We start from the raw sequence: 20,328 nt of genomic DNA, 5'->3' as shown, positions 1-20,328 counted from the left end.
ACATTTTTTTTGACCAACTGGTAATTTCTCCTTTTCCTTTTTTTTTTTTTCCTTATTCTCTCATGACTAGAGGTTCATGATTTTTCTTTTTACTGACTTCGCACTTCTTGTCCTGTTTTTCTTAGCTCTCCTCCTTAATTTGGGACAGTGGGACCTTCGCCTTCTATTGCAAAACCACAACTATGTTTCTCACACTGGCACACTTACCCGTAAATTCCTGGAGTTAACTACACTTGAAACAGCCATTGAGATGCCGAGAAACTCGTGTTGGACCATGTGTGATAAACTCAGGCTGAAAGACTCAAGAGTGGGTGACTTTGACTGGCTGTGGCAGAGCCCAGCAGCCTGCCCCAGTCTGGGAATATGTCCCCTTCCAACTAGGGAAATTAAAAGGGATTAATATGAACAGACCCATTAGGTCAATCTGCACAGTAAGGGAAAGTAATGGTTCTTGTGCTGTAGGTGCAGCAGGCAGGAGGCCTTGGATAGGGCCTCAGAAGACTCAAGCAGATCTAATCTGGTTCATCCCTGAGCTAAGACAAACACTGTGAGCAGAGCGAAGGACACCGAGTGGTGCCCTAGGACGAAGGAGGATGCAGAGCACAGCTGTAAGAGGCGTCTTTCTTGTGTCACGACTGACACAGGTTCAGCTGAAGTGAAAGCCCCAGCCCAGGACCCATGGAGTGAAGGTCCCTGGGCACAACTGCAGAAAGACTTTGCAAGACCTCTGCCAGTGACAGCTTGAAACACCAAATGCATCTTGGCAGTAGTAGGTCCTTTTGGCTCAGGGGCAGATGTCCTCCCTGGCAACACCACCACGGAGGCCACCACTGCAAAGCTGCTGCGTGACACCGACTGCGTGACACCCCGGGGTCCAGAGAGGGGAGAGGGGAAGGGGAGAGGCAGGCCGTGGGGAGGGGGCTGGAGTGAGGTCACTGCCACTGCAGCAGCCTGACTGGCCCTCAGAAGGGCTGGCCGGCAGGCACTGTGACATCATCCCGCGCATCAGAGAGCCCCTGGGCAGAAATGACGTCACTGCAGAGGGGAGGGCGAGGGGCTGGCAGAGCCCCATCGAGGGGCTGGCTGTGGGTCCCCTCTGCTACAGCCACCTGACGGCGCGGGGCAGGCAGGAGGGCAGGCAGGGCTCGTGTCCGCCTTGCTCAGGACGAGCCCTGGGCGAGCTGGGTGAGAAATCTGTGCCTTAGCTCCAGCAAAAGCTCTTCTCTTTGCTCTTGACTTTTCTCGATAACACCACTTCCAGGTGAGCTCTGCCCTTGCTAAAACCATACCTCCACCTCCACCATAAATTTCTGTTTTGGAGCCTGTCCTTGCTGTCACCCGTGGGTGGCTGCTTTGTGGACCCTGTCTGCACCCTGTCCCTGCAGCGTCCCAGCCCCACTGCCCCACACATACTCCCACAGCCGTGATGCCAAGGCACCGCACATGGCAGTGCACATTCAGGGCTGGGTCAAGCCCCCCGTGTTACAATCCCAACGAGACCCTCAGGGTCCCTTCCTGCCATGGCCCTCCTGCCTTTGCAGTCTCCTCCAGCCCATGGCCCCTGCCCTGACCCAGCCACATCTCATGGGGGCCTCTGCAGACAGCCCTGCTCCAGGTCTGCAGGGCTCTAGGCCAGGACAGAGGCCAGCACAGCTGGCCATTCCCCCAACACAGACCCGGAGCATGGCTCTCCCACCTCCTTGCCCTCTGCCCACCTCCCTGCCCTCATCCCAGTCCAGTGGCAGCAGCCCCAGGGCAGTGCCCACCACAGGCTGCTGCAGGGCTCTGGGCACTGCCACCACAGCCCCAGCCCCTCTGACGGGCACGGCAGCTCCCGGAGACACAGAGGGCTCAGCCCCACAGATGGGACAACCATGGCACAAGCGTACAGAGGTCAGTGTCCCCTGCTATGTCCCCTGCTCTCTTCTGCAGCACATCCTCAGAGGCCCGCAGCCCCTCTGGGCCATCCCTGGGGGTCCTCAGGCAGCTCCTGCTGCCCCAGGGCCAGGGCAGCCTGCCCCGAGCTGCTGCAGCCAGAAAGGGGTTTGCTATTCCCATTACTTCCTGATCAGCTGAGAGTGGGTCTCAGACAAAGAACTTGTTGTAGCTTCATTTATTTTGTTTAAATACACAAAGAGTCTGGCTCCTCATTTCTGCAAAGCCTCAGGGTCACACAAGATATCCATCAGGCTGGAGGCGGCTCTGGGCAGCCTGCTTTAGTGGCTGGAACCCTGCCCAGAGCAGAGCGGTTGAAACTACGTGATCTTGAAGGTCCTTTTCAACCCTGGCCATTCTATGATTCTATGATATGTTGGTACTTGAGTACAACAGGATGAAGAACAGCATTGCTTTGTGGAAAACATTATCACACGGGGAAAAAGAAAAAGAAAACCAAACAAATCCCTCCAGAAGTTAAGACAGGCTTGCCATGTCATTACATAAACTGTAATTCATCTGAAGAAGAAAAGAAGCACTTTATAGCTGTGGAAAGGCACAATCAGTTTCCTCACCACATCCTTACAAACATCCATGACATCACTTTCCTAATGGCATTCTTGAGCTCCTGGTTCCTCATGCTGTAGATGAGGGGGTTCACTGCTGGGGGCATCACCGAGTACAGGAAAGCCATCACAAGGTCCAGGGATGGAGAGGAGATGGAGGGGGGCTTCAGGTAAGCACACATGCCAGTGCTGAGAAACAGAAAGACCACAAACAGGTGAGGGAGGCACGTGGAGAAGACTTTGTGCCGTCCCTGCTCAGAGGGCATCCTCAGTACAGCCTTGAAGATCTGCACATAGGAGAAAAGAATGAAAACAAAACACCCCCAAAACAGAAAACCACTAAATGTGAGAAGCTCAATTTCCCTGAGGTAGGAGTCTGAGCAGGAGAGCTTGAGGATCTGGGGGATTTCACAGAAGAACTGGTCCACAGCATTGCCTTGGCAGAGGGGCAGGGAAAATGTATTGGCAGTGTGCAGGACAGCATGGAGAAAGCCACTGCCCCAGGCTGCTGCTGCCATCTGGGCACAAGCTGTACTGCCCAGAAGGGTCCCATAGTGCAGGGGCTTACAGATGGCAACGTAGCGGTCGTAGGCCATGATGGTGAGAACATAAAACTCTGCTGATATTAAGAAGACAAACAGAAAGAGCTGTGCAACACATCCTGCATAGGAGATGGCCCTGGTGTCCCAGAGGGAATTGGCCATGGCTTTGGGGAGAGTGGTGGAGATGCAGCCCAGGTCGAGGAGGGCGAGGTTGAGGAGGAAGAAGTACATGGGGGTGTGGAGGCGGTGGTCGCAGGCTATGGCGGTGAGGATGAGGCCGTTGCCCAGGAGGGCAGCCAGGTAGATGCCCAGGAAGAGCGCGAAGTGCAGGAGCTGCAGCTCCCGTGTGTCTGCGAATGGCAGGAGGAGGAACTCGGTGATGGAGCTGCTGTTGGACATCTGATCCTCCTGGGAATGCGGATCTGCTGCTCTGAATAGGGAGGCATGTCGAAGGAGGAAAGAGAATTAAAATGTTAGGGTAGACCTCTGTGAGGAAAACCTAGCCTATTTTATTACATTTTTTTTTTTATGTTTTTTAATCTATAAAAAACTGCCTCTTCACTTCTGGGAGGACTGGTCCTCTGCTTGATGTCAAAGTGGTGCTGCCTGAGGGTGCTGGTGGGGGCAAGAGACTCTGCAGGAGACAGTGCTGACCTATAGCAAGAAGTAAATGGAACATGGGGTGGTCTCAGATGAACTGTGTTTGATGTAACAAGGAGTTTTGGAGTACACTTTCTCAAAATTCACCCAACTGCAGAGCACGGCTTTGTGCACAATGCTTTGGTTTGTTACTTTATACTTGTCCCCCTACACCTGAGGAGTGCATTTAAGGCACAAATCCTTGGCACATTTACTGCCCACCAAGTGAAACCTTGGCCTCCTGGGAGGCAAAGGGACTGTCCCTCAGGGCAGAGTGAGGACAGCTGGTGTGTCCATCACTCCTGGTCTCAGCTACCCTGTGCGGGCACCTCTGGAGGATGGTCACACTCAGGTGTTCCCCTGAAAAGAACCTGGATGCTGCTGAGAGCAGAGGAATCCAGGTTCAAAGGGCAGATCTCCAAGCCCCTCACCCATCTCATCGTACCTGAGGAGGATCTCAGCGCCCTGCTTTTCACCACGGACACAGAGGGATCATAGCAGCTGCCCACATACAGCCATCCAGCAGCATTTCTATGGCCTTAGGACTGACGTGTCTTCTCCATGGGGATGCTAGATAACACAGGGCTGCTAGGGAAGAGCTGTGCCCTTGTGCAAGGCAGCCTGCAGCCCATCAAAAGCCCCAGTGACATTAGGGCTGGAAGTCTATGGTGTGAGAAAAAGGAGAGTAGGGAGTGGCTCCAGGGGAGGCATCTGCAGTACAAGGATGGCAGGGAAGTGCTCAAATCTCCCCTGCCGCTGAGTTTCTGGGAGCAGCTCCCGCTCACTCCCTGCCCATGGCTCTGCTGCCTGCAGCTGTCCCTGCCTGCAGCTGGGTCTCTGTCCCCACGCCTCCTGCCTGCAGGTCACAGCCCCCATCCCACCCGCTGGGTGCTCAGCTCTGCCCTGCAGACACCTCCTGGCAGCAGGGCTCTGCCCAGGGGCAGCTCGCTGGGGGCACGTCCTAGAGCCCAGGTCACACAGACCCTGCTGGCACTGCACGTGTGGTGGTGGAGCTTTCTATGGGCTGAGGGGCAGGCAAGGGAATTGTTGGGGGTCCTTGTAACCCTCAGTGGGAAGGCTTAGGCGTATCAGACTCTTCTGGGAAATAGCAGCCTCTATTTCTATTCCCACAGAGACAAAAAAGAGAAAACTGAAAGCAAACAGTCTGGAAAGCTGAGCCTAAAGTATCTAACCCCTGATTGTCTTCTCGCCTTAGATACATCCCAGCTGTGCTGTGGAACTGAAAGCAGCCTGCCCCAGGCAGCCGCCCCCCACCAGCAGCAGGACCCTGCCCTGCCGGGGGGGCTCCTTCCACCCGCAGCTTCTCCCCGCAGCGCCCTGGGCAGCTCCCCGGGCAGGCTGAGTGCTGAGCCTGGCAGGCGGCAGAGGCCCTGCCCCGGCACACAGCCCCTGGGGCACAGCAGGGACCCTGCTCTGCACCACAGCCCTGGGCACCCCTGCCTGCACGCGCGGCTTCTCCTTCCTCCAGGAGCTGCGGCTGCATTGCCCTCCAGCCAGAGACTTACCGGGGTCAGGGCTGGCAAGTGTTCTCCCCCAGCGAGCTCTGTGCATCCTGCCACTTCTGCCTGCCTTTACCCACTCTGTCTCTGCAGGCAGTGCCCCCAGCCCTGCTGCGCTGGGCAGAGGAGCTGCTCCTGGGCAGAGCTGGCTCTCTGCAGCGCTGCCCGCTTGCCAGGAGCTCCCCTTGGGCCCAGGAGCCCGGCCCAGCTCAGCAGCACAGGCCCAGCCCAAGGCCTCCCTTGCTCTGCCCCCCACCGGGCTCCCTGCCCATGGCCCTGGGGCTGCAGGGGAACCTGCTGAGAAACAGCCTGAAGGGATCCCTGGGGTTCCCTACCTCACCTGGGCACACACACTTCTTGAGAGCACGCTAATTTCTCATAGCAGAAAACCAATTAAGTGTAACTATCACATCTTCTTGTCCCGCTATCAGTTTGGGCATCCAGACAAAGTCAGGGAATCATCTTCTTTATCCCCTGTTCAGGGAAGGGATTCTGCAGAGTCAGTTGAGACATCTCATGATGGATTTTAGGACTGGGACCAAAAGGGAGCTCATCTCCCTCCCATGCCTGCCCCAGACCCACAGGACCTGGGATTCGTTTGCCCTCCCTTTAATGTACACCACATGGGCACCTGCAGGTGAGCTCCTTTTCTCAGCTCCAACATCATTAATGGAGATGGAGGAAATCAGGGGGCTGCAAACACCTGGTGACATGTCAGGGGGCAGAGGGACGTGCAGGTATCTGCAAGCTCTCATGGAGGAACCCTGAGGGACAGGGCAGCACCTGGGGGCATCCCCTTGGAGGCTGGTGGGGAATGCCTTTGGCCAGCTGAAGGGACAGCAAATGCACACATTTAGGACAACTAAACCTGTCCCTCCTCAGTAGGCTCAGGGCAGCCTGTAGAGGTATCCACTTGACCCAATGGAGAACTGTGCCACAGGGAGACCAGAGTCTCTCTCCCTCTTCTCCATTTAGTTTTCCCTCCATCTCCAGTGACTGTAACGGCACTTGTCTCACGGACATCCCTACATTGCCTAACCTCGTTCAGGGCAGCTGCTCCATGTAATAGCCAGTTCCAGGCCTGCAGTGCTACCTGAGATGCCAACGCTGCCCAGCACCGCTGGAACATGCAGCTGACACGGGCAGCACAGGACCCACAGGACAGCTCTGGCCATTCATAGCTGGTACTTAACGGGCACCCCTGATGGCATCTCCAACAGATCTGGTGCTTATGAGCAAGTGACTGCTTCCCAGGGCTGCAGCAAGCCAAGGTCTGTCCCTCCTCTATCCAGTAGAGGCAGGCAGTGCATGGATATGAGGCACATCACACCGGCGTTTCCACTTGTGTTTGCAAACACTGCTGCTGCTTCTTACCCCCATCCTTTATTCAAGACACAGCCCAGTGATTTTTTTCTGTGTCCCTGGATCACAGGACGCCCATAGCCAAGGACTTTGGCAGCAGCCCCTTCTCCTGCCTGGAGATCAGCCCCAGCTCCAGCACTGGCCCTCAGGGCTGCACCAACACCACAAAAGGCCCTCTGCTGTCAGGGCGGCACAGCCCAGGCCTGTTTCCTTCTGGCCTCAGGAACACCAGGGCGTGCTCTGCTTCGGGCCCCTCATTCATCCTCCCATGGCCATCTGCCATCCACGGCAGCAGGTCTCTGCTGTGAAGGAAAGCCTCTGCATGCCCATGCTTGGGCACAGGATCTGGGACAAGGCTGAGTTTGGCCCTTGTGCCACAGCTGAGGTGCTGCAGCCCAGATGTGCCCCAATGCCCTCAGCGTGGGGCACAGGCAGGAGGAGCTGGATCCCCACCATAAGGAAGCTGTGTCAGCCTTAAGGAGTGCACTGCAAGTGTCCCAAGCTGTTCTCCCTACTCTCCCCTTTGTCTGCAGCACTGCCCTACCCCTCTCCCTTACCATGAGGTGCTAAAGGTACGTTTGCCATTCCCTTGTGTACGACATCTGCCTCTGGCATTGCAGGGGGGGATGTCATGGGGGGTGGTGCTGAGGCCTTCTCAAATCTCAGAGCCCCGTGGGATGTCCGGGGAGGAAGGCCCTGGTATGTGCTGCAATTCTCTCCATATAACACATCCTACTTCTCCAAGTGAGTGACATGCATTGAAGAGGAGTTCAGGCGTGGTGAGGGGCTGCTGCATCCCAGGTGCCTTCGCTCCCATCTTTTGAAAAAAGCCCAGGCCGAGGACAAGACTCAAACCCTACATTCCTGGAAGGGCTCCCAAGAGCAGAGGCATGTTGGGGCAGGAAAACAGCGGTGACTTCTCCAGCGCTCCACTTCCTATATTTCATGGCCTATGTCACCATTTGGAGATGTTCCTGGTGGATTTCTCAGGATCCTGTGGAAAAGAACTGCGCAGAAGGGAGGTGACAGTTTCTCAGGACAAGAAGAGAAATCTGTCGTTTCCCTCCCAAGCTGTCCTGTCTCCTTGCTGCTGACCTCCCAGGCCTCCAAATGACACGTGCTGATGTCACAGTGGATGCACTGCATCACCAGGATATCGTCACTGGAGCAGCGGCAGTGCCAGCACTTCTCTGCAAGGCCTGGTCCCTGCTGGGCACTGCTTGGGTGCTCCCCACCGCTGTCCTTCTGTGGCCAGGAGTGGGGGCAGCAGGCAGCAAGGTTGCACTGGGCAACCCTCGCTGACGGGCGGAAGAGCAGGGGCACCTTGCAGAGGAGCTGTGGTTGAGGAGCCAGGGCGGGCATCCCTTGTCCTGAGCTGAGGGCCAGCAGCAAGCGAGATGGAGGGTTGCTGGAGTGTGACCATCACCTCCGACCTGACTACCGCGTTCCCAGTGCTCCTGCAGCTCTCCTCCAAAGGTGAGGGTGTCAGGAGCCCCTTCCCAAGGAGTGTCCCAGGGGCTGTCAGCTGTCCAGAGCTCCAAGTCCAGGGCTTTGGGGGGAGGCTGGACAAGGCTAATGGCTGCGGCAAAAGCCTTGCCTGAGTGTCCCTCTGGGCTCAGGGGACAATGTGGCAGTCAGGATTCCTCGGTCCTGATGCTAGGGCTGCCCTGAGCCCCAGGGCTTCTCTGGGCATGGCTCAGACTTCTCCTGATGGGACAATCCAGGGCCAGGTTTCCCTGGGAGCTAGTGCTTCTTTGGGATCTGTCTCTGGGAGGAAAGACCACAAGCAAACTAAAAACACCATTCCCCCCATCCAGCCTCTTGTAACTCCTTCCCCTGAGTGGTGCAGGGGAATGGGGATTGCAGTCAGTCCATGACACTTGTCTCCACCGCTCCTTGACAATCCATCTCTGCCCTCTCTGGGTCTCTCCTGTGGGATGCCCTCCTTCCTGAATGGGTCCTGCGTGGGGCCCAAAGGGTTGAGATAATAACAGATATGACCAGATCATGTTAAAATAAAATGGTTACAAGCATTATATCTGCTTCATAGCTGCTGACCACAAGGTGTATTTTTTTATTTATTTTTTAATCTCGGTGTAGTAGTTGTGTTTCGCCTCAGAATTCTGTTAGATAGCACATTACGTACTCGGTGTATTCCCTCTTGTGCTGGGGGCTTTCTGGGGGCTGGTATCTGGTTATTAGTTTTCTCTACTGGGTAACACTACCTCATGTTATGATGAAATTGCTGGTCATGAGACTAATCTGGTAGTTGTACTCAGCATTGCTGTCACCTCCATACTTGAGGAACCTTCTCTCGGAAACTATTCATAATTAACAGTTGTTACCTTTTCTCCTCGAGGAGCCAATCTATGGGAGGGATGAGGGGGGACACTTCTTCTCCCCACTTCTTCCCTTTCCCTTTCTCCTTCACCTCCCCCTTTCTCCTCCAGGCTAGTTACAATAGCTCTTCAAAACTTTCAATATCCTTGGGATGTTCAAAAAACTTCTTCTTATTTCTCCTGAATGTGTTTCAGGTTTTGTTTAAGGTTAGGGTAACCTATTTCTAGAATGCCACACAGGGACGTGCCTTGAGGCAGGATAATTATGAGTGGCAGGGAATGTGGGAGGATATGGGCAGGCACCTAGAACTGTAGGCACCTGCAATGCTTTCTTACTTCACCCATGAACAAGTGCAGAATCCTAAAAAAAATAATCACAGAATGCTTGAAAAAGGACTGTCATCACCCTGGCAATTCCAAAGAGACAGAAATCACTGCGATGTGCTGGGGCTTGGCCTTTGCTTACTGAGTTGCAATCTACACAACTCCAATCCCTGCGACTGGGCCACAGAACCAACCTGTGCCTGTATCAGTCATACGTATACGTGAGAAAAAAAACAAAATCAGCTTGTTTAGCAAGGAAAGAAGCTCCTACTCATACAGGGAAGGAGGAAGAAGAAGATGAGGCAGGCTACTCCCAAATAGGGCCGTCAGAGGAACAGGTGGATGAAGAGTGAGATAACATAAAATCGTCAGTAAGCACCTGATCACTGTTCCTTGGGGAGCTGTGAGATGTGCGAAAAGATTTCATCCATCATCTAGGCCAGCACATTGTCACCTGTCTGTTCCGATACAGGGATAACAGGGCCAGTAGCCTGGAATTAGAGGGCAGGGAAGCCAAGCAGCTGGGATCCCTCCCCAGGGAAGGGGGCATTGACAAAGCAATTGGAAAGAGGGCACAAATCCTCACTCTCTTGAGGCAAGTCCTGTCAGGTGTAAAGGAAAGGTATCCCTTCAAGGAAGATGTTGCATGTCACCCTGGCAAATGGACCACCAGGGAGAGAGGCAGCCCATATCTGATGGAATTGGCCATGCTGGAGGTGATTTATGGTGATTTATGCACATTAAACAGTTTTCTACCTTGCCCGGTCCCCCCCGGATCCTTCAGTTGTGGGGTTGCTCAGGGTCGAAGTGCCATTAGCTACCCAAATGGTGCACCACTGGCAATATGGCACTATCCGAGACTCCCCAATTACCATATATATGCTGCTTCATTACTGGAGAGCCAAGGACTGATCAGCAAAATTTGTTCACCCTTTAATAATCCCATAGGGTCAGTGCAAATGTCTAATGGAGAGCTGCAACTAACAGTGGAGTACTGTGTCTAGAATGAAGTCAAACCAGATTCAGTAGGTCATCTATAGTCTTCTCTCCTTACAGTCTTAGCTCTAAGAGCAGTTAAATGATCCCTTACAGTATCTGAATGCTGCTGTCCGATCCCTTCCTGGGATCATAAGGAACCAGTACCTCCAGGCCAGAACACTCTCCCTGTACCCGTGGATGCACGCCCTAAGGTCCCATGAACTGTTAAGGGTGTAGTTTGCAAAGTAACCACTGATTTTGTCCCCACCCACCACCTGTTGTACCCCTGCAGAGTCCTGCCTCAAGGCACAAAAGGCAGGGAGACCTTGCTGGTGAGAGCTGAGGCCCTGTGGAGATGTCTGAGACACAACAGCCATTACAGCCATGGGGCATGTACAAGACGAAGAAAATGGTTTAGCTCTCCCTGTGACACATGACTCCTTTTGCTCTGCTGACAGCCTCTGCAGGCTGCCCTGCACATAAGGAGTAGGGACAGGTTCAGTTGTCCTACATGTGGCATCTGCTGCCATTTCAGTTACCCAAAGGAATGCCTCCACCACACTCCCAGGGGATCAACCTCAAATTTCACCAGATGTTTGCATCTGAACAGCTCCTGCCTGTCCTCCATCTCCACTAAGGAGCTATTGTGGCTCAGTAATTCGCACTAAGGTGCCTATGTTGTGGACACCTGAACTGAGGCCAGAGGAATCCCAGCTCCTGTGGGTCTGTGGAAGACATGGGATGGAGCTGAGACCCTCTTCCAACCCCAGGAATAACAAGCAGCATGAGATGCCTCGACTGACTCTGCTGAATTCCTTCGTCAAGTGGGGATGAAGGAGATCAGTCCCTGACCATGACTTCATGTCCAAACCGATACTGGGACAACAAGATGAGATTGTTACACTTAATTGGTTTTCTGCTAGGAGAAATGACCCTGCTGTCAAGAAGTGTGTGTGCCCAGGGGAGGGAGGGAAGCCCAGGGATCCCTTCAGGCTGTTTCCCAGCAGGTTCCCCTGCAGCCCCAGGGCCATGGGCAGGGAGCCTGTGGGGGGCAGAGCAAGGGAGGCCTTGGGCTGGGCCTGTGCTGCTGAGCTGGGCCGGGCTCCTGGGCCCAAGGGGAGCTCCTGGCAAGCGGGCAGCGCTGCAGAGAGCCAGCTCTGCCCAGGAGCAGCTCCTCTGCCCAGCGCAGCAGGGCTGGGGGCACTGCCTGCAGAGACAGAGTGGGTAAAGGCAGGCAGAAGTGGCAGGATGCACAGAGCTCGCTGGGGGAGAACACTTGCCAGCCCTGACCCCGGTAAGTCTCTGGCTGGAGGGCAATGCAGCCGCAGCTCCTGGAGGAAGGAGAAGCCGCGGGTGCAGGCAGGGGTGCCCAGGGCTGTGGTGCAGAGCAGGGTCCCTGCTGTGCCCCAGGGGCTGTGTGCCGGGGCAGGGCCTCTGCCGCCTGCCAGGCTCAGCACTCAGCCTGCCCGGGGAGCTGCCCAGGGCGCTGCGGGGAGAAGCTGCGGGTGGAAGGAGCCCCCCCGGCAGGGCAGGGTCCTGCTGCTGGTGGGAGGCTGCTGCCTGGGGCAGCCTGCTCACAGATCCTCAGCACAACCTTGATGTATTCAAGGGGACATTGCAAGAGAAGGGATCAGGCAGGGGATTTCAGCTTCAGTCCCAGCTTTCCTGAGCCTGCTGAGCTTTCCATTTTGTCTTCTTTGGCTGAGTGGGAATAGCAATAGATGCCGTTTTTTCCAAACTCTCCTAAGCCTTCACAACAAGCATTAGAAGGACTGAACCATGTCCCTTTCCTGCCCCTCAGCCCATAGAAAGCTCCACCACCACACATGCAGTGCCAGCAGGGTCTGTGTGACCTGGTCTCTAGGACGTGCCCCCAGCGAGCTGCCCCTGGGCAGAGCCCTGCTGCCAGGAGGTGTCTGCAGGGCAGAGCTGAGCACCCAGCGGGTGGGATGGGGGCTGTGACCTGCAGGCAGGAGGCATGGGGACAGAGACCCAGCTGCAGGCAGGGACAGCTGCAGGCAGCAGAGCCATGGGCAGGGAGTGAACGGGAGCTGCTCCCAGAAACTTCGTGGTAGGGGAGATTTGGGCACCTCAGTGCCATCCGTGCACTGCCGATGCCTTCCATTATCTCGACTGCCATCCAGCAAAGCCTCTGTCCCCACAACTATGGGATCTCAGGCTGCATTTTCCCATTGGCAGCAGGACCCTCAGAACAGAGAACCCCCCCAAGTGCCCATCTCTCACTCCTGCCTGTGAGCAAAGTGCCCAAGCCAGCTCTAGCCAAAATGGCTCTGGTCACTGCAGTGCCTAGTGCTGGGAAATGAGCTGGCTCTGTTCAGGTCACTCTGGTTTATGGACATCCAGCGGTGTCCCTGGGGTTATCCTGCTGGAGGATGTTGAACAGCCCCTCTGTATTACAGGTACACTGCATCTGAACCAAACTATGAGTTTCAGAATGGGTCACCAGCTTTCCCAGGTACCCACTGCTGCACAGCAGTGCTGAGTCCGATGGAGCTCACGGGCAGAGGCCGTGGCTCCAAACAGTGCTCAGCCAGCACAAACCAGAGCTTCAGCCAGGAAGGAGAATGAAGATGCTGCTGAGAAAGCGCGTATTTGTGGAGGTGGGTGAGAAAGGAAGGCTGTTGCTGAAAGGACAGAGATTTTCTCAGAGAAGTCTGCCCAAAGTTCTCCATGTGCTTTTGTCTTTGGACAGGCCCAAAGGCCAAGAGGCATCAGATGTCCAACAGCAGCTCCATCAGCGAGTTTCTCCGGCTGGCATTGGCAGACGCGGGAGCTGCAGCTCCTACACTTCGGGCTCTTCCTGGGCATCTACCTGGCTGCCCTCCTGGGCAACGGCCTCATCCTTACAGCCATAGCCTGCGACCACCGCCTCCACACCCCCATGTACTTCTTCCTCCTCAACCTCGCCCTCCTCGACCTGGGCTGCATCTCCACCACTCTCCCCAAAGCCATGGCCAATTCCCTCTGGGACACCAGGGCCATTTCCTACTCAGGGTGTGCTGCACAGGTCTTTCTATTTCTATTCTTCCTCTCAGCAGAATATTCTCTTCTCACCATCATGGCCTATGACCGCTACGTTGCCATCTGCAAGCCCCTGCACTACGGGAGCCTCCTGGGCAGCAGAGCTTGTGCCCAGATGGCAGCAGCTGCCTGGGGCAGTGGGGTTCTCTATGCTCTGCTGCACGCTGCTAATACATTTTCCCTGCCCCTCTGCCAAGGCAATGCTGTGGACCAGTTCTTCTGTGAAATCCCCCAGATCCTGAAAATATCCTGCGCACACTCCTACCTGAAAAGTTTTTGGGTAGTTGTGACTGGTGTCTGTTTAGCATCTGGCTGTTTTGTTTTCATTGTTTTTTCCTACTTGCAGATTTTCAGGGCTGTGCTGAGGATGCCCTCTGAGCAGGGACGGCACAAAACCTTTTCCACCTGCCTCCCCCACCTCTTTGTAGTCTCCTTGTTTATCAGCACTGGCTTTTTTGCTTACCTGAAGTCCCCCTCCATCTCCTCCCCCTCCCTGAACCTGGTGGTGGCACTTCTGTACTCGGTGATACTTCCAACATTGAACCCCCTCACCTATAGCATGAGGAACCAGGAGCTCAAGTGGGCTATTAGCAAAGTGATTTCATGGATGTTTCTGAATAGTGACAAACTTCCCCTCTTTTTCCAGAAATGACTTAACTTGGTACCTCCCCTCAGGCCTGGTCCTTCTTTCATTATCATTATTGTTATTCTTATCTTTGGTATCATTTGCATTTATTATGCTCTTAGAGTAATATCTCTTTTTCATCCTACTTCTGCTGAGGAGCGACACTGCTCTGTTTGCTCTTGAGGCTCTGTAAATATGTGTCTAACAGAAGGTCAGAGCTGACTCTTCCATAGCATCTGCAAAATAAAACGGGATCTCCACAGTGCACTGTCTGAAGCCTTGGCTCTTTTTTCAAGGTTGTTGCCAAGCTTTCCTGATGCTTGTGCCGCTTTCCATCACCTATCAGATGCTTTCCATCCTCTGTCAGTGGTCATGGTCATCCAGAGAGGTCCCAGATGACTGGCGACTTCCTAATGTGAAGCCCATCTACAAGAAGGTTTGTAAGGAGGACCCGGAGAATTACAGGCCTGTCAGCCTCACCTCGGCGCCAGGAAAGGTGATGGAACAGATCATCTTGAATGCAGTCACACAATGTATGTGGCACAACCTGGGGATCAGGCCCAGTCAGCATGGGTTCATGAAAGGCAAGTCCTGCCTGACCAACCTCATCTCCTTCTTTGTCTGGGTGACTTGCGTGGTGGATGAGGGAAATCATGTTGATGCAGTCCACCTAGACTTCAGCAAGGCCTTTAACACGGTCTCCCATAGTGTTCTCCTGGAGAAGCTGGCAGCCCATGGCTTGGACTGGTACACTCTTTGCTGGGTTAAAACTGGCCGGACTGCCGGACCCAGAGAGTAGTGGTGAACGGAGTGAAATCCAGCTGGTGACCGGTCACTAGTGGTGTTCCACAGGGGTTGGTGTTGGGGCCCATGCTCTTTAACAGCGTTATTGATGATTTGGATGAGGAAATTGAGTGCACCCTCAGTAAGTCTGCAGATGACAACAAGTTGGGGGGAAGTGTCGATTTGCTGGAGGATAGGAAGGCCCTGTAGAGGGACATGGACATGTTGGATCGATGGGCAGAGGCCAATGGGATGAGGTTCACCACGGCTAAGTGCCGCGTCCTGCCCTGTGGCCACAACAACCCCATGCAGTGCTACAGGCTTGGGGCAGACTGGCTGGAAAGCTGTGCAGAGGAAAAGGTTGGATGTAGTACTTAGGGACATGGTTTAGTGAGTGATATTGGTGGTAGGGGGATGGTTGGACCAGATGATCTTGGAGGTCTTTTCCAACCTTAATAATTCTATGATTCTACACTTCTTACGATACAGAGCCACACGTCCACGGTTTCCTGGTGCTTCACCAAGCCTAGGAAGTGGCTGAGGAAGAACTGGTGCCCTATATTCTCCAGCCCTTATTGCAACCATCTTTCTAGTTGGGTGCCATCGAAAGCAATGCCTGTGCCCTGTGTCAGGGCTTTGACTGATGGAAACAGGGCCCAGCAGCCATAGCAGTTTGCTGCTGTTCCTCTGGCTGTGTCTAGCACATGGCCATGAGACAGTCTCCCCCCGTCTGTGTGCTGAACCTGAGCCCAAAAGTCCTCAGCAAGTCCTCAGCTTGGGTCCTCCCCAAGGACGGGAGTGTAGTTGTGACTACAGGAAGGATGATCCCTCTCCTTGGGCCTGTCCATGGCTGGATGCCTTTGCATGCTCCACAGGAAAAGGGAGCATATTGATAACATGCTAACACCCCTTTCACCATCTCTGTGTCTGTGGGAGCGTCAGAAAATGTCCCTCAGTCCTAAGATCCAGCAAAGCCCAGCTTCTTCTTTCGTCAGGAACCTGCAGAAATTCCCTCAAAATTTCCAACACTCTTGTGCACACAGAAAAAACACACACGTGCATGCACAAACATACACTCTCATACACGCAAAGTTGTGCACACAGGGCATGTACACAGCCGACCACACACAGAGCAACTCCAACAGGGAACAGCACCTTCACAGCCACCACACCACCAGCAGCACACACAGAGCCATGAGCAACACACCAGGCCCCACCCCATTCCCCACCTCAGCCTGATCTGCTCTGAAGGTCACCAGTGCTCCACGCATCCCCAGCAGCAATTACCCATGGGTGCAGACGCACACATGGCTATGTGGTTCCATGATTGTATGATTCACCCCCAACACACCCAGGAGTGGGCACACTCATACAGCAAATAGCCAGCAACAGAGGTGAATAAGAAGGCAGGACAGTGATCAGGCACAGGGCCTGAGCAGACCAGCCCTGACCAGCCCCATATCCACATGCAGCTGGCCCCTTGCATCCCTCTCCCCTCCTCTTCCACAGGATTCTTCCTCCTCGAGACACTTTAATCCCTTCCTTTCTTACATGCAGTGCCCTGCTCAATTACCAGTGCTCACCAATCACATTTTCCACCATTGATCCCTAGTTTGCTATACCTGTACCCGCATTTGGCAATTCAGATACCATTGCCTACATCATCTGGGCCTCTAACAGGCAGGAGAGGTCGACATGTCACAGATTTGCTCTGTGGCAGGAGTGAGGGGTGGCATGAACAGTCCTGAGCAGGGAGTGTTTTATGGTAACTGTGCTCAAGGCAGGACAGAAAATCGTCATTTTATGGCTGTAGGCCTGAGTATTGCCTCCATTTTTTTTAACCATTACAAACATTTCACTTCAATCAGCACACTTCAATCAACTGAAATGACTGAACACTTCTAATACAATGTTTGAATTGCCCCATGACATTTTTTTTTCTTGTATGTCTTTTACAGCAAAAGAAAAAGATACCAATCTTCCCCTGTACTTGCATTGCCAGAACTCTGTCTCTTATGCACCGCACTTCATCTCCCCAGTCTATCTGGTATTTCCACCTGGCTTTATGAAACAGACCATGTTGGAAGTCACTTCTCCAGCAGACTCTCTGGACATGTGCAGTTTCCATTCTTCTCCAGATTCCCCTCCCCTCACCCTTTGATCATTCAGATAGCTGTCACCTACACAGTTGGTTCTCAGAACTTGAGGGATCTCAAGCTTGCCCATATTTCAGTTTTCGATCTCATCATCCCTACAGCCAACTCTGTAATTGCATTTCTATTCATTATTTCCTACCTATGTCAAACATTTATGTATAGTCATCCCTTGTGGAAGTTGCACCTCATTGGAGGCAACTTGGATTTGGCTCACAGTTGGGGACTGTGGGGTTTGCTTCTTTGTTGTAAAATGTTAATAACAACGACATCAAAAACTGTGCCTGTGTGCAGCCAGTTGTCTGAGGAAAAGAGGTGGGACTTGGTGCAAAGAAGCTATAACAACTGTGGACTTAACAGCTATAAGAGCTGTGGACTATAACAGCTATAACAGCTACAACAGCTGTGAACTTAAGTGGAGAAGTTTGGTGTAAGGCAAAGTGATGCAAGTACCAGGTGCCTGATGAGGGAAGTGCTGGGGATGGAGAGGTGAGCAGCAAGGTCGTCCATAGGTTGTCCATACAGCAGCAAGGTTGTCCATACAGTCTAGGACTTCAAGGGACTGCTTTTCCACTTATACAGATCTCCTTAGGAGGCACATTGGATCCATGACAACTAGAGAATGATGCTATCAGTTCTTCTGAAAACTCTAAACTAATGGAAACTAACCTTAAATAAGGAAAATGCTCTTAGTGAAGTGGTCATTGAAAATTTCCTCTTTAAACTGCATTCTTGAAACCTCACTAATTAATTGTACAAGTCTGGAAGACTGAATGAAAATGACTGAATTGTAATGAGCCCCATGGTGCATTTGGTGCCGAGTCAATAAACTTCAGGTAGTGATAAGAGAATGATGTAACTGCAGGAGAAGTTCAAGTCAGAAGGAAACTTAGAAGTGTCTAGGAGTATTAATGGGCCCCAGTGAGGGTCATTACTGACAAAGCCTCCCCATGGACTTGTTAGAGCAGACAATGGGAGGCCATGATTGCAGGTAGGCAAAGGCACTGTGCAGGAGACTCTGATGCTGAGTAAAGGCCTTGGTTTGTTTGGTGAAGCACAAAGGCTAAAGCCTTGTCCACAGCCCCTGGGAATGGAGGCCCTGACCCTCACCCATGGCTCAGGGCTCTTCCTGGGGCAGTGGGATGTGGGGTGTGTGATGCTGTGTGAAGGACAATGCTATGACACCTCCTGGCCTCCCCACTGGGTTGCAAGGAGGCAACAAGGCCCCAGTGTCATGACCACAGCATGTCTCCTCATGAGCCTCAGTAGCAGAGACAACTGCCATAGGCAGGGGGACAAAGCCCTTGGATATGCTGGGGCCTTCCAGCCTTGCCAGTGCTCTCGGTCTTCTCCACCACAGGCTGTCCTGCCCTGTCCTATCACTTCCCCCTTTTCCCTGCAGGCTGTAGGCACCCACCTTGCTTCTCCACCTTGCTCTCATCCAGGCATTACCTTACTTTCACTGATGTCTCCCCACCCTCCACGGCAGTTGCTTGAAACACAATAGCATGGGCTGACCACAGGCTCCTTCTGGGTGACCTCTGACACCACAGCACTACCCTTTCAGTGACATTTCCTCCTCCTCATGCCCAGTCTTAAACTTCCAAGCAGCACATTGCAGCAGCTTTTACTCTCTCCTGCTGTTTCCCACCACCAGAGAAAGCTCCATTATCCACAAACCACTTTTTTAGCAGATGTCCCAAGCCATCAGCCTTCTGGAGCCCTATGGCCTGACGAGACAGGAGAAACCTCACCATGGTCTTCCAAGCCATATACCTGCTGCTGGCCTTCCAGTTTCTCAGGTAGATGTGACCAAGTTGTGTGCCTGTTGCTGGCCCACCATGTGCTTAGGCAGAAGGGACTTGAAAACCCACACCCAAGGCCTCTTCCTGCATGGGGCCTATCAGGCTCTCAGACAGAGGGCATCTCACAATCAGTGTGCCAAGCAGGTGCCTTCTGCTGCCTTATCAGGGATGCTGGCAGGTGTAAGCGGAAAAGCACAGGTCTCAGCCAGGAGGCAAGGGCTGACACATCAGCTGCTTCAGGTAGCAGTCACCTCATAGGCCCTGTCCCCAGCCATGTTACTGCTGCTGGCCTGTCAGCTCCAGAGACTGAGGTGACCAGATGCTTCCTACTGGACTTTAAGTTTCTGAGGCACAACAGACCACATAAGAACACATTCACCCAGCACCCACTTGTGGGCCAGGACATGAGGACACAAAAAGTAAGCTTTTTAAATGAAATTTATCCATCAAATTTTCTAACACTTCTTTAAATATGGAAACATTCTTCACAGGATCTACTTTGTTCATAGTAAGACACGATGTATCTGTACCTCTGCCTCTCTCTCTTTTCTTCTTCCTCTCCCTATTATGTCTTCAGAGAGCTCTCCAATGGAAAGAGTCATTGAATCACAAAATAACTCATGTTGGAAGAGACCCCTGAATGGCATCCTCTTCACCCGTCCTGCTCAAGGCAAACTAAACCAGATGAGGTAGCTAAAGGGCTCCTCTGAGCTTGGCACCATCCAGAAAGGATCTGAAAGTGTGCTCCATCCTCTAATTCAGAGAGTTAATAACGACATTCAGCAGTGTTGGCCCAAGTACTGCTCACTGAGGGATGGTGCTAGGAACTGCCTGACAGGAGAACTTTCCATCACAGATGACAACTGCGCCTGAGTGTCCAGCCAAATTCCCACCCACAGCCTCATCCATTTGTTAAGTCCACATAGCACCAATCAGGCTGTAAGTAGTCTCCAGGAGACAATGTCAACGGCCTTGCTAAAGTGCAGGTAGACAGCGTCCCTTTCTTTTCCCTCACCTATGGGTTCTGCAATCCCATTTTTGTCCTTCAAGTGCCCGGAGGTAGCTGTGGAAAAACTTGCCCCATCACCTTCCCAGGGACTGAGGTGAGGCTGACCAGCCTTAATTCTTCCCACCCTCTTTTTTCCTCTTCTGGAAGGCAGATCTGATGTCATTCCAAGTCTCCAGAAAGCTCTCTGATCCCCCTGGCACATTTGCTGACACAGTCCAGGAAGGCAGGGGAGGGTGGTGCAGGAGACAGGCAAGAACACACAAGTCCTACCCTTGTACACCCAAAGGCAGGGCATTGCAGTGGTTGTGGTGTCCCTCTGGCTCCTGCTGCCTCTCCCAGATTCTGGGAGGCACCTCAGCCCTGCAGTGCATGACCCTGCTCTGCACTTCTCTGAGATACTGTATGGCATGAGGAATGGACACAGGGAGAGGGCATTTGTGCTCACTCATGTTCACCTCACATGCACATGCACACAATGTGCACACTGAAGCCTCAATTGTGCAGGGCACAGATATGGACTTCTGACTTATCCATTAAGTGTCCCATTAAGTGTGGGGGAGTAAACCACCTCTCTGAGCTGCGCTGGGAGCCAAAAAAGTCACCCAAGAAGTAACCAGGATAATACTCACCCCTTATTCTGTACCGTTTATACCATGACAGGTTCCAGACTTTCCAATATGTCTTCATTAATCAGCACCCTGCAATT

At 53.2% G+C, this 20,328-nt stretch overlaps 1 protein-coding gene and 1 pseudogene across 2 annotated transcripts; one reads left to right on the top strand and one right to left on the bottom strand.

The window, feature by feature from the left end:
* Positions 1-452: 452 nt before the first annotated feature.
* LOC308186421 (olfactory receptor 14C36-like) lies at positions 453-6,155 on the bottom strand. The gene has a single exon (XM_080608561.1). The coding sequence runs from the start codon at positions 3,440-3,442 to the stop codon at positions 2,507-2,509; it is 936 nt and encodes a 311-aa protein (XP_080464687.1). The 5' UTR covers positions 3,443-6,155; the 3' UTR covers positions 453-2,506.
* Positions 6,156-12,826: 6,671 nt separating this feature from the next.
* On the top strand, positions 12,827-19,256 carry LOC308186396 (olfactory receptor 14C36-like; annotated as a pseudogene). The gene is made up of 2 exons (XR_013956128.1): positions 12,827-18,629; positions 18,933-19,256. The product of XR_013956128.1 is annotated as an olfactory receptor 14C36-like (transcript).
* Positions 19,257-20,328: the final 1,072 nt, after the last annotated feature.

Source organism: Anser brachyrhynchus, assembly GCF_964034855.1.
Source record: "Anser brachyrhynchus genome assembly, contig: SCAFFOLD_86, whole genome shotgun sequence".
NCBI classification, from domain to species: Eukaryota; Metazoa; Chordata; class Aves; order Anseriformes; family Anatidae; genus Anser; species Anser brachyrhynchus.
Note: the sequence above shows the minus strand (reverse complement) of the source record. Positions and strands in the feature narration are given on the sequence as shown.

Coding starts and splice junctions, on each gene's coding strand:
- LOC308186421 (XM_080608561.1), bottom strand. CDS start 3,442: ATGTCCAACAGCAGCTCCATCACCGAGTTCCTCCTCCTGCCATTCGCA.